Source organism: Coffea eugenioides, chromosome 5, assembly GCF_003713205.1.
Source record: "Coffea eugenioides isolate CCC68of chromosome 5, Ceug_1.0, whole genome shotgun sequence".
NCBI classification, from domain to species: domain Eukaryota; kingdom Viridiplantae; phylum Streptophyta; class Magnoliopsida; order Gentianales; family Rubiaceae; genus Coffea; species Coffea eugenioides.
In genome coordinates this window covers 41,359,691-41,371,811 of record NC_040039.1, presented here as the reverse complement: position 1 = coordinate 41,371,811, position 12,121 = coordinate 41,359,691, and the positions used below count along the sequence as shown (strand labels likewise).

The window sequence follows — 12,121 nt, the reverse complement described above, 5'->3', positions numbered from 1 at the left end:
TCTGGGGAAATATCAATTTGCTCTTATAAATTCGTCATGTACCAGGATCCAACTTTGGCAGTATTAGTCAGATTGGAGTCTGCATCAACTCATTCTTTCTAAGAACGAGCCCAATTACAAGTTTACAATCCTTTATTTATATCTAAGAAATCATAAGATCCTATTATTAGCCTTTTTCACATTACTCGACGACCTTACAAACGTATAGGTACTTTAGATATTTCCAAAAAAGAAGTTTCGAGTCTCAAGCTTTTGCCCATTACCTCCTTAATATGTCAAACGAATTTTGCTAATTGAGTACTCTATTTTTCCTATTAATATTACTCTCTTTCATTTTGCCCTTGAAGACGTTTTTAAACTAAAATTTTTTTTCTTTCCTTTTAGGGATCTGTACATCTCAATTAATCAAGGAGAAAGGGATCTTCATGATCATTGATAATAAAATATAACATCATGGTAAGCTCTGGAACTTATCAAGCTAGTCCAGACATTTATCTTCTCTAAAGAATTGATAACAAAAATTTTGCAACTACAATAATATCCGAAATTCTTGCCGAAAAATGTCAATCATGTAAAGAGCTTGGAGAGAGCACTTCATGTGTTGAAAGAAAAGGGAAAAAATAGTGATCAAGATTTTTGGGCCTCGGAAATCTAAATATAACATGATGATTTTAGAAACAACCAAAAAAATTTACAAAATCAAGATCGAGTGTGATATCACTGTACCTTGAAATCAAGCCAAGTTGTGTTGAAGAAAATGAGAATAGCAAGACTCTATCAAAAGATAAAATTTGCATTATATTTAGATCTAGCTTTCACTACTGCTTATTATAACACGATGAAATAAGAGAAAACTGCAAAAGTTACAAAATTCAGATAGATATTATCTCATCATACCTGAAATTGACAAGAAAATTTGAAGAAGCTGAAAACCTTCAGAATCTGCCAAAAGTATGTATTATGATTGTTGAGTACTGAGAAAAGGATGGTAAAAGTTGAACTGACAGCAGACCACCAAAATATTAAGGGTTCATGATAGCGGGTCCTCGTGAAGGAATGTCAAAAGAAAGGCTACCGGAATTGCAATCATGTTAAATACCTCAACCATCAACCAATTTGCTTGAGGTTAGTTGGCCATCATACAAAGCATAAAATGTAACTCTGGCAGCAAGTTAGTTACATGATCCAAAGAACTGTACTGCTCCCTTCGTCCCATTTATTTAATCATGTTTGGGAAATCTAACTTTTTAAGAATAGTGGTTTGATTGTGATGTTTGTGCTTCTCTTTCCAATTTTATTCTCACAAATTTAAATTTTAAATTTGAATTATAACATGTATATGATTAAAAAGAAAAGACTAAATTGGAAAGAGAGAGTAAAAGGTATTTTGACTTTTCTAACATGACAATTGTTTTGAAACATCTCAAAATGGAAAGTACGACACTAGCTCAATGGGTACCAGGCATTCAACCTTAAGACCCTTGTACACAAGGACCAGGGTTCGAATCCTGGGGAGGCCCCTCCCGGTACCATCCCAACACCCTCTTGACCACCAGGGTTTAAAGGGCTCACCCTTAACCCCAAGACGGTTGCCGAGGTGGACAAATCCACAATTGGCCTCCACAAAAAAGGCCGGCCTTTTTTGTGGAGGCCAATTGTGGATTTGTCCACCTCGGCAACCCTTCAACCTCGGCAACCGTCTTGGGGGCCTTTTTGTGGAGGCCAATTGTGGATTTGTCCACCTCGGCAACCCCTCAACCTCGGCAACCGTCTTGGGGTTAAGGGTGAGCCCTTTAAACCCTGGTGGTCAAGAGGGTGTTGGGATGGTACCGGGAGGGGCCTCCCCAGGATTCGAACCCTGGTCCTTGTGTACAAGGGTCTTAAGGTTGAATGCCTGGTACCCATTGAGCTAGGAGGCAATATATATTTTTTAATCCAAAGAGTACATTGCAACTCTAATGAATTGCATCTACTTTTAAATTCAAAAAATATGGAGCAGTGCACCCTCCAGAGTAGAAGTTATATCTATTGAGTAGTCTACACTCTATTCAAAGCATATCTATTATATGTTTGCTAAATGCTTTGATAGGGACAAAAAAGTTAAATACTGTCGATTCTCATAGTATGTATATGCGTATTTATCCTTTTGTTTATGCAAAATGATTTCTTAAAACTATGAGAAATTTTAAGCTATTGTGCTTTAATTATAAGAAAATTACATGACTATTTAATTCACAGGCATACTAATTCAGCATTGATGTTAAGTAATTAAGTGGCAGTATCTTTTAATAGTATACTGTATTTTTTTCATTTTCATATAAAACTTTGAAAGGGCTTTTCTTGGGTTTTTTTAGTGAACAATTTTTTCAAAATTTAGTTGGAATGAGCCTTCTAACAACATGAGATCAATTAGTCTAAGTGGGGAAGCAAAGATTCTTTGCGGGATGCACTGCTAGTTTAGTCGTTGGAGTGGGCACTTAGAAGGAGCTGTGTGTGGTAGTGCAAAGATGCTGCAGATGATTTGCTTTTCACTTTTCATCATTGCATGGACAATTAAAAAATTAAAAGCTACCACCGCCGAAAGGGCAAAGACTTGGCCATTGACGACATTGTCGAGAGGAAAAATCCACGAAGTTGCATGGAGACTTAAAGCTCCCTCCGCCTCTGCCCATCTACCCGTGCATGTGCTTCCCTGGGTGTCCATTTCTATTTTTATTTTTTATTTACCTTTATATACGCATGCGCGCACACACAATGCTGATAATAAATTTACTAATTATTCTTTTGAATTTTTAGTCAATAATTCAATACCAAATAAAGTTTAAAAATTATTTTGATCTTTGTGAATTCATTTCTTCATATTTAAGTTTAGAAAAAATCTAAATCAATTATCATTGTTTTTTTAATAAACAACATGCCATATATATATATATATATATATATATATATATAATGTAATCTAACATAAGAAAAATCCTTTTACCAACTAAATAAACAAGAAAGATTGAATTTTTTTACATATTACATATATATAATCATATAATGATTTCTATTTATGTTCCACAAATATATGTCAATAAATTATAGGCGGAATAAGAACTGGGGATGAGGTGAGGTTTCCTTCCCCGTTCCCCCATCCCATTTAAAGTGGAGGGAGAAAAAGACCCCTACCTCTCCCTTCCCCTGTCCTAAGCACTGCTGCCCTGGTTGCCGTTTCCAAAATTATTAGGTGAAATTAGAATGGAATATCTGCGAGTGTTTTAGCCCATAATTGTATCCGTACTCTTTTCCCCTTGCTAAAACACTCGCAGAGTCATTAGAAGCAACCACAAACAAAAAGGGCAAGAAGAAGAGAAATCTTGATGGAAATTAATTCCTACTTCACAGCCATTGCCACATTTTTCAAAGTTTTACTTCAAAATTGATGAGATATCTATTAATTTTATCATCAACTGCGGTTTTCCCTATTCTCCTGATTAACATGCATAGCTTCACTTGTCCTTGTACATGAAAGTTATCATGGTTAATTCGACGAGAGGAGGAGGAGGAGGAAAGTTACCAGTGGATAAAGAGAAAGTCTTTGGAAGATAGCTGACAAAAATACTTTTTGACCTTTGTCAATTTAAAGGAATGGTTGCTGTATCAATTTTGAATACTAGTCTCTGTTCCTTTTTTTTTTTTTTTTGGGTAAAATACCAAAAAACTCCTTGTAATTTACTAAATATTTAATTTAACTCCCTTTGATTTGGAAACCTACACTATAACTTCCTGTGGTTTCAACTAATTTGAAAATTGGACGGAAAGTATCCAATCTAACGATTATACTTGAAATATCAATGTTGCCCCTATATAAATAAACTCCCTATGATTTGTCGAATATTCAATTTAACTCCCTCTAGTTTGAAAAATTACACTATAATTCCCTGTGATTTCGATTAAATTGAAAATCGAATGGAAAGCATCTTACATATAGTAGGGGCAATATTGACATTTCACACACAACCGTTAGATTGGATGCTTTTCCCTATGATATGTAAGATGCTTTCCCTGTGAAATGTCAATATTGCCCCTACTATATGTAAGATGCTTTCCATTCAATTTTCAATTTAGTCGAAATTACAGGGAGTTCTAATGTAGGTTTCCAAACTAGAAGGGGTTAAATTGAACATTTATCAAACCACAGGGAGTTTTTTGATAGTTTATCCTTTTTTTTTTTTTTTCTCTTTTTGGTAATAAAAGGAGAGTCCCTATTCCTTGATCTGCCCTTTTGCCACTTTACATTTTTTAGAGCCTAATGGAAATGAAGGCTTATTTGATTCCAAATTCACAATTAAAGTAGAAACAAGAATCAATTTATTTCTTGTCAGCTATAGGATGTCCATTCATCTATAACATGCCAATAATTTTCATGAGATTGGACTGCAATAATTTGGGTACTGTAATATTTTGATTGTTATCATTTTTGAGTGTCACAATTCACAGGACATATTAGCTTTGTACTGTACACTTATTATCTGAATAACAAATCTCTGTTGCAAAAGCAGAGTGTCATTTACTACTTGCCAAGCACTAGATTTTCCTGCCTGATTGATTTTAATTTGCAAGCAACAGCTATAACCTCTGTCGTGTGAACATATCCATTATGGCAATCTCATTTTCATACAACTAGTTTCTTAAGTTTCAACAGAAGTTAGTGGAACAAGAAGCAAACATATATTTCCTCAGGTTTATTTTGTCTGAAACTTATACTTACCTCTATTCAACTATACTAATCTTTGCCTTGTCCAATAAAATGCTCCATTTTTTGAGGTGACAGCAAATGCTATTAGGAAGTTAGATAAATAAGCTTGTTCTATTTATTAATTCTACTGAACTCTAGAAGATAATTGAAACAAATTCTGATCCTTACTAACATGCATCTACCATCCTAACCCAATCAAAAGAATTTAACTAAAGAAATATCAGTTGATTGTTAGTGATATGACTGCTTGAAATGGAAATTACGATAAAGGGCACAGATAGAAAGAGTTTAGGTTGATAAGAGTAAAATGATATTTGGAGAACCCCAAAAAAAACAGAAAAGGAAAAAAAAAAAAAAAAAACTTTGAAGTCAATGGCATCCAAAAATTTTGGCATCATGCCATCAAAACCTAGCTAAAGAAACTAACAATTATCACCCAAAAAAAAAAAATGGCACTGGTACAAGACGCTCCATTTTGGACTTCTATCTGCACCTTCTCCTCTCTTGCAGTAGCTATTTTGTGGCTACCTAGAATAGCAACAACTTTAACGTAAGAAAAAATGACCAGTAGTAACAATCTATCAGTATAGCAGAGTCGCAAAGCAAATATGGACATGATAGTAGCGGAAGTACAGAAATGGGGAAAAATAAGTAGATTAAAAACATTTGGAATGACTTTTCAGAGAAAAGGAGGAAACAAGAGAACCTTCAATACTAGGGGGAAAAAAAGAACATGGAGATAAGCTCATATGCGGAATAATATAGGAACAGAATTTAATTTGAAAATAAACAAGAATAAAGAAAGAAAAAAAATAAAATATTTAAAATTCACGAAAACCGTTCAATTCATTCTTCAAGGGTTGTTAGAATATGTTGGCATTTGCCGCGTCAAACTGATTTTCTCCTTCTGCATCTGCACATGGGTTAGGTACTAATGTCATTTTTCATAGTTTCTTAAGAAACCTTGGAAGTCTCTTGCATGTGGATGACTAATTAATTGTAGTCTATACTTTTCTACTTTTTAGTATGTGAAAGTAAAACTTGATAGAATCATTAATCACCAAAGTCTAAAAGTGATATAATTTGTTGTACTAATTAATAAATCTTTGTTGTTGTTTTTTGTTTTAGGGCAAAAAATCTCAACGACCACTAAACTATTGGTTGAATCATATTTTGGCCATCAAACTATTATTCGTCAATAATTGATCACTAAATAACTTAATCAGTAGACTTGTAATCATTTGATCGATAATTGCTCATAGTCTGTGAAAAATTAGCAGTTAATCTGTGAAGGCATAAACTTGTGTAGCCTCGGTCTACGACCCCATGTATAGACCATGCGGTATACAATTCACCACATCATCAATAATATGAATCAAAACTATCAGATACTAGACTTCTAGCCTTGTTCATAGCTCAGCTTCAATTCTCTTCCTCTTCTACTTAACAGTGGCCGGTGGCTTTACCAGAATCGGTTCTCTCAATTTTCCTCCCCTTCTTTTTTTGTTTTTTATTTTTGTTTTTTCTCTTTCTAATTGTTCTTTCCCAAATACTAGTACTAGTACACATCAGAATTGGGTGGCAACAAAACACCTCGTCCAGGTTATGGTTTCTTTTTGCTTTCATCCCCACTCAACATCCTTCAAAGTACCAGAGCCCAACTATTTTTCTTTAATACCTAGTTTAATTTCTGGTTGAATTTTTCTTGTAATTTTGGAGGATGCATTTGGGTTTTTCGATGTAGCTTTAACAAAAATTTTTGAAACCTAGGTCTTGTGTGAGAGGCGAAGAAGACACGTAGGAGATGGAGAATGACGTGGCGGCCGCTAGTTCAAAGGAGATGGAAATGACCACTATCCCAGAGGAACAAGTGATTTGGTAGTCACCGATGACGGTTTTCATGGGAAACAAGACTATGACTATAAGGATCTATTGAATGATTTTAATGTCCTTGGAGAATTTTCTAATGAGGAATTTGGGGTTTAAAATTAGGAGGGAGTATGTGAGAAAAAAGTCATCAGATAGCTGTGATTGTGAATCCATCTTTGTCGACGCTGCCACTGAATAGTAGAGGAGGTGTAGGAGTAGGAAAGTTGAGACACTTTGCAAGGAATACTCCTGATTAAGAGTCTAGTGCACTGTCCATCTCCATCTGGTGGCATCATGCCGTCTCGGTGACAAGTTTATTGTGCCAACCCAATGTCACCTATAACATTGTGCCAAGTGTCCTGTTATTATTTGTACTTTAATTTTCTAATAATTCAAATTGATTTGGTTTAACAAATTTTTTTCTACCTCTATAACTTTGAACCAAAATTAACCGACCGGTCTAATTTCACTTGGATTCCTTTTGTACGGCAACCACTCAAAGTCCAAACCTTTTCATCGTTGATTGCTTTGAACAAATTCAACAAGAGAAAAAGTGCCTGGAAGCTTATGGCACCGTTGCCTAATAAGCTAAACTGTAGCCTTCGACTGTTGAAGCAAATAGTGAATTTTGAGAGAAACGACAACCTGGGAGGCTCAGATTCTTGGTCCTCATCTGGTCGGCCTCCACGGATATCTGAATGCCGGGAAGTGCAGAGGATCTGAAGATCGGGATGCAGTTTAACTCGGGGACGTAGGGAAAAGGAACGCTGCCACAATTCAGACCAAACTTTCTGCAAGTATATTTGCAGAGACCAAGATGACATTATTGGTATTCAAAATCTGCCCCCCAGCCTTTTGCTCCAAAAACAAAAAAAAAATGTGAAACGAAAAACCGCCGGATGCCCACGTGTACGATAACAGGATTATTCATTATAGCACCAAGAAACAAAATGTGATTGCCATTAGCATGAAAACGCAGTCAGATCCTCTTTGGAGTGGTGACGCAACATTCAAGACCTTTCTTCAACTTTCAACTTATTGGACAACGGTGCGGCAGGGTTATCTTTTCCTTTTTCCCCAAAACCCAAGTGAAATTTTTCAACTTATTGGACAACGGAAAAGGGATAGCTAAGTTGTCAAATCCTGATAAATATTTCCAATCCGATGGCAATTTTTCTTTTAGGCAAACAAATTATCTATTGTACCAAAAGATTGAAGGAATCTGTAGTTATTATGCCTCAAAGCATTATGAGAGAGAGAGAGAGAGAGAGAGAGAGAGAGAGAGGGAAAATGCGAATCCTATTTTAGAAAAAATCAGTACACAACAACAAACATGGGGAGTGCTCCCAGTACACAATGCAGTGACGAGAGCAAAATACTAAGAAAACATGAAATACTTGATCCCGATGCTGGATAGATGCAACATAACTAGCAGTAGTACAGAAGTGAAGTATTGAAAAAAGAAAATGAAAAATTGGTAAACTACCTCTGCAAAATCAAATACACCGGAGAAGATCAACATTCATGTGAACGCCTTCTGGAGGATGTAATAACCTTGAAACCAGTGTTTCCCATACTGATTTGTTCTTCCTGAATTTCATTTACTGAATTTGCAGAGTTGGGACAATCAGACACCTCAATTGTTTCAAGAGGTGAAACATTCCCCATTGAAGAAGGAATCTCCTCCAAATTACAACACTTTTCCAACACCAATTTCTGCAGACGAGGAAAACTGTTCTCGCACTCGATGGCAGTCCATTTGACAATGTCCAAGGAAGCTAACTTCAAGAATCTAAGTTCAGGGAATTCCTCTTCTTCCATGTCCCATGTTTCCCCTACGAAGGCCTCCCTGAGTAATTTGAGAGCCTCAAGATTGGGAAGATTTGCAACTGCTGATATTTTGCTCCATGGCAAGCAAAAGCCGGATAGAGTCAATTTTCTAATAGTCAAAGAGAAATGAAATTCCACTGGATATGGGCCATATGGCTTACCCAATCTTGGCGGGACAATCAAACTGAGTGATTCTAGTCTACTTGAAAAGTCGAGTGCTAGAATGTTATTGCTCTGCTTCTTAGCAGGATGATGAGGTGCTGTGAGCTTGCATTTCAACTTGCGGATATTTGGAAACTTTTTGAATATCTTGTCCCAGTTCTCCCAAGAAGAAAGTCTTAGAGGAGACAAGGTCTCTAAATTACACAACTGTGGAGAGTTGTCAAGATTTTTGGTGGGCAAACCAAAACCACCAAATAAAGACGGACCTGTCCACACTAAATGCCTTAGTTTCTTCAAATTCCATATAGTGTCTGGCAATGACCACGATAAAGATGATGCCATAAACGTTTCCAAATTCTCGAGATTGGCTATAGATGATGGGATGTACACATCACCAAGAATTGCCAAGTACCGCAAGTGAACAAGTAATTCTATTTCTCTAGGAAATGTGTCTTTTAGATTTATTTGGCTTAAATCTAACACTCTCAGAAGTTTGAAGAGGTGAAAGTTGAATGAGAGACCAACTGAAGAGGGTAAATACCTTATCCCATGTGCGAAGAATAATAGAGATCGAACAGTGGGAAAAGCTAACCTTGACTCGTTGAAGTCCTTTGTTGTAGAGTTGATACATAAGCGACGTAGGTAATGTGGCACGTTCAAAGTGTACAATTCATCGTACCCACGTACCAGCTGCAAAAAGTTTTCTTCTTTGGCCTTTTTTACACAGAACTCATGTAACAAATCGTGAATGCGACAAGTTTTGACTCCACCAATGGATCTTTGTTTAGAAACCATGACTAAGCTCCTGTTAATGAGATCCATCATGTGATCATTTGCCACATCCTCTGCACTCTTTAGATCAGTTGCTTGCACTAATCCTTCAGCAACCCACAACCAAATCAACCTCTTGATAGTGTGTTCATGGTCTTCTGGAAATCCTCCAAAATAAAGAAAACATGGTTTCAAATTATCTGGTAAATGTTCGTAACTCAGCTCTAATGCTGTAGTGCATTGGTCTGTGCTAGAAACATTTCTGGAACTTAAACTTTGCACTTCTCCTTTCCAACCAGATGGGTCCATGTTCGCTAGAATTCCAGCTAGAATGACAATTGTGAGAGGTAATCCTTGACACATTTCCACAATTTGCATCCGAAGTTCACTTAATTCGCAAGGAAGCAAATCTTTTCCGGGACATAACTTCTCTTTTAGCAAATCCCAGCTCTCATCATGAGTGAGTTGACGAAGATAATGAGGTTCTTGGCGGAGATTATCTTGCGGAACAACATCACAGAGTCGACTTGTCATGATAACTCTACTTCCATTTCCATCATTGGGAAATGAGGCTTCCAATCTGTTCCATACTTCCATGTCCCATACATCATCAAAAACAATGAGATATCTATTCCTTAGCAAACGTTTTCTGACTTCTGCAGCCAGATCTTCTTCACTCATCTCAAAAAATTTTTCAGAATGCTTGGACTCAGTACAAGTCAGTATTTCAAGCAACAAGTTTTTCATGACATAAACTTGAGAAACAGTACACCAAGCACGAGTATAAAAATAGGACATAATGGAGGAATCGTTGTAAACTTTTTTAGCTAAAGTTGTCTTTCCAAGACCCGGCATACCTACAATGGGAACTATTTGCACTTGGCGTGATCCTCTTGTGAGTCGATTGATTATTGAGGTTGCCTCATCCTCGAATCCCACCACCACATCATTGTTTGTTGGCTTACTTCCCTGTGCTGGAGTGTGATTGGGTCTCTTGGTAACTTCCTTCTCTTTGACGTCAAGTCTTTTGCTGTCAAAGATCTTCGAGGCCTCAGACTTGATGGACTCAATTTCTTCTACAATGGAATCAAATGACAGTGAACAGGAATCTAGAATATCTCCAACCAGCACGGAGTCGATAAGAAACTCTACCGTGTATGCAACCTCCACAACACGGTCCCAGACTGCTTGGAGCTCCTCATCTCCATTGCGCATCTCCACAATTTTCCCCAAGAAAGAGCGTAAGAAACCAAGGTCTTTCTGGATTGTCTGAACTGGATGATTTGCAAGAGATTCAGAACTTGTCAAATCCGTCACATATTTTAGAAGAAAATCAATAAATCCCAACGTATTTGTCCTGGGAAAGTTAAACGGTGATGTTTCGAGACATTCCTCTGCAACTGTTAACTTGATAAGATTAATCCTTTCCAGCAAATCAAGAGGCACAAGATCCATCTCCCTGATGAATCCATCATCGCTAGCATTCAAAGAAAGAGAAAAATTTAGAAGTCCGGCGTCGCAGAGCACGAGTCCAGTAAGATCTCTCATCTTCTCATCAAACTTCTTGGGCTTGTCCTTGAGAGTGATTCTCAAGGATCTAAATCCCTCCCAAAGAATTTGCAGTTGAAACTTGAAAGAGATCATACGAAAAGTACGAGACTTTAGCATCGACCATATATTACATTGGAGAGACTCTAGGAAGTCTCTCAACACAAGCTCGTCTGAGTCCCCATATGGGTGTCTTGAGAACTTTGAAGTGATTAGGGCCTGGACACACGTCTCATGAACTTGGGATTCTGTAGGGATAATCTCCTGCAGCAGGTCTGTAATATGATTGCTGGTTGAGTAATGGTTCAATGTAAAATAGAGGCGTGCGGCATTGGCAGTGACAAATTCAGTGTGGATGAATAAAGGTCCCAATTGCCCATCTTCAACACCTTGCAGTGTGACAAACCAGATGAAGTTTTTCAAGAATTTTAACTTTTCTTTAAGGGCTTCGATTAATTTCTCCAAATCCTCTTCACCTATAAATCCTTCGAATTGAAAACAAAGATCTAGACTTTCCAGAAGAGAGTCGATGAACTCCACAAGGTCATCCTTTTTAAACGGTGGATTACTTGAATGCCTTAATGAGCAATCTGATAAAGCCAAGTACCAGTTGTTGATGCCTTGCCATAATTCGATGTCAAAGACATCTTCTGAATCAGTGGGCAAAACTTCCAAATGGTTCTTAGCCAATCCAAGTTCCTGACTAGCAGCGCAGATGGTGTGAGCCACCAGTCCCATTTTGTAAATGTAATCATTAATCCTATCTATCAGTGCTCCTAGACTTGCATCATCATCGTTGCCCCACTTTCTCGCACAGAAAAGAAATGTTTCGATACTTCTCAGCCACATTCTTGTGAAACCCGACTCGTGTTCTTGAACAGGATGCAGGTTCTCCAGAAACGTCCGCAGATAACCCAAGACCGAAGAAATGCAAGTAAGAGCACTGGAGGCCATCTAATAGATGGAAGATTGGTTCAATTTAGAGATGAAAAAAAGGTCAATGGATGTTTGCAGCGGAAGAAGAAAAAAGTTGCAACACTCTCTTTCAGAAACTATTACAAGTACACACACACTAATTTTATAAACTAGGAAAACTCTCGAGCTTAGCAGTTCAAATGAGGTTCATTTATAGCTTCTAAGCACTCGCAAAGGATCCTTCTTGGAAGATGAAAGGAGTTATCAAAAACGACTCCATTGCAC

At 37.2% G+C, this 12,121-nt stretch overlaps 1 protein-coding gene across 1 annotated transcript; it reads right to left on the bottom strand.

The window, feature by feature from the left end:
* Positions 1-6,758: 6,758 nt before the first annotated feature.
* On the bottom strand, positions 6,759-11,875 carry LOC113771669 (putative late blight resistance protein homolog R1A-4). Its single transcript, XM_027316239.1, has 3 exons — positions 8,165-11,875; positions 7,120-7,401; positions 6,759-6,842 (listed from the first exon to the last, which is right to left on the bottom strand). The coding sequence occupies exons 1-3, from the start codon at positions 11,873-11,875 to the stop codon at positions 6,759-6,761; spliced, it is 4,077 nt and encodes a 1,358-aa protein (XP_027172040.1).
* Positions 11,876-12,121: the final 246 nt, after the last annotated feature.

Coding starts and splice junctions, on each gene's coding strand:
- LOC113771669 (XM_027316239.1), bottom strand. CDS start 11,875: ATGGCCTCCAGTGCTCTTACTTGCATTTCTTCGGTCTTGGGTTATCTG. Junction 7,402..8,164: donor TGGGAAACACTGGTTTCAAG/GTTATTACATCC, acceptor ATATACTTGCAG/AAAGTTTGGTCTGAATTGTG. Junction 6,843..7,119: donor AAGCAATCAACGATGAAAAG/GTTTGGACTTTG, acceptor TTCCTTGCAAAG/TGTCTCAACTTTCCTACTCC.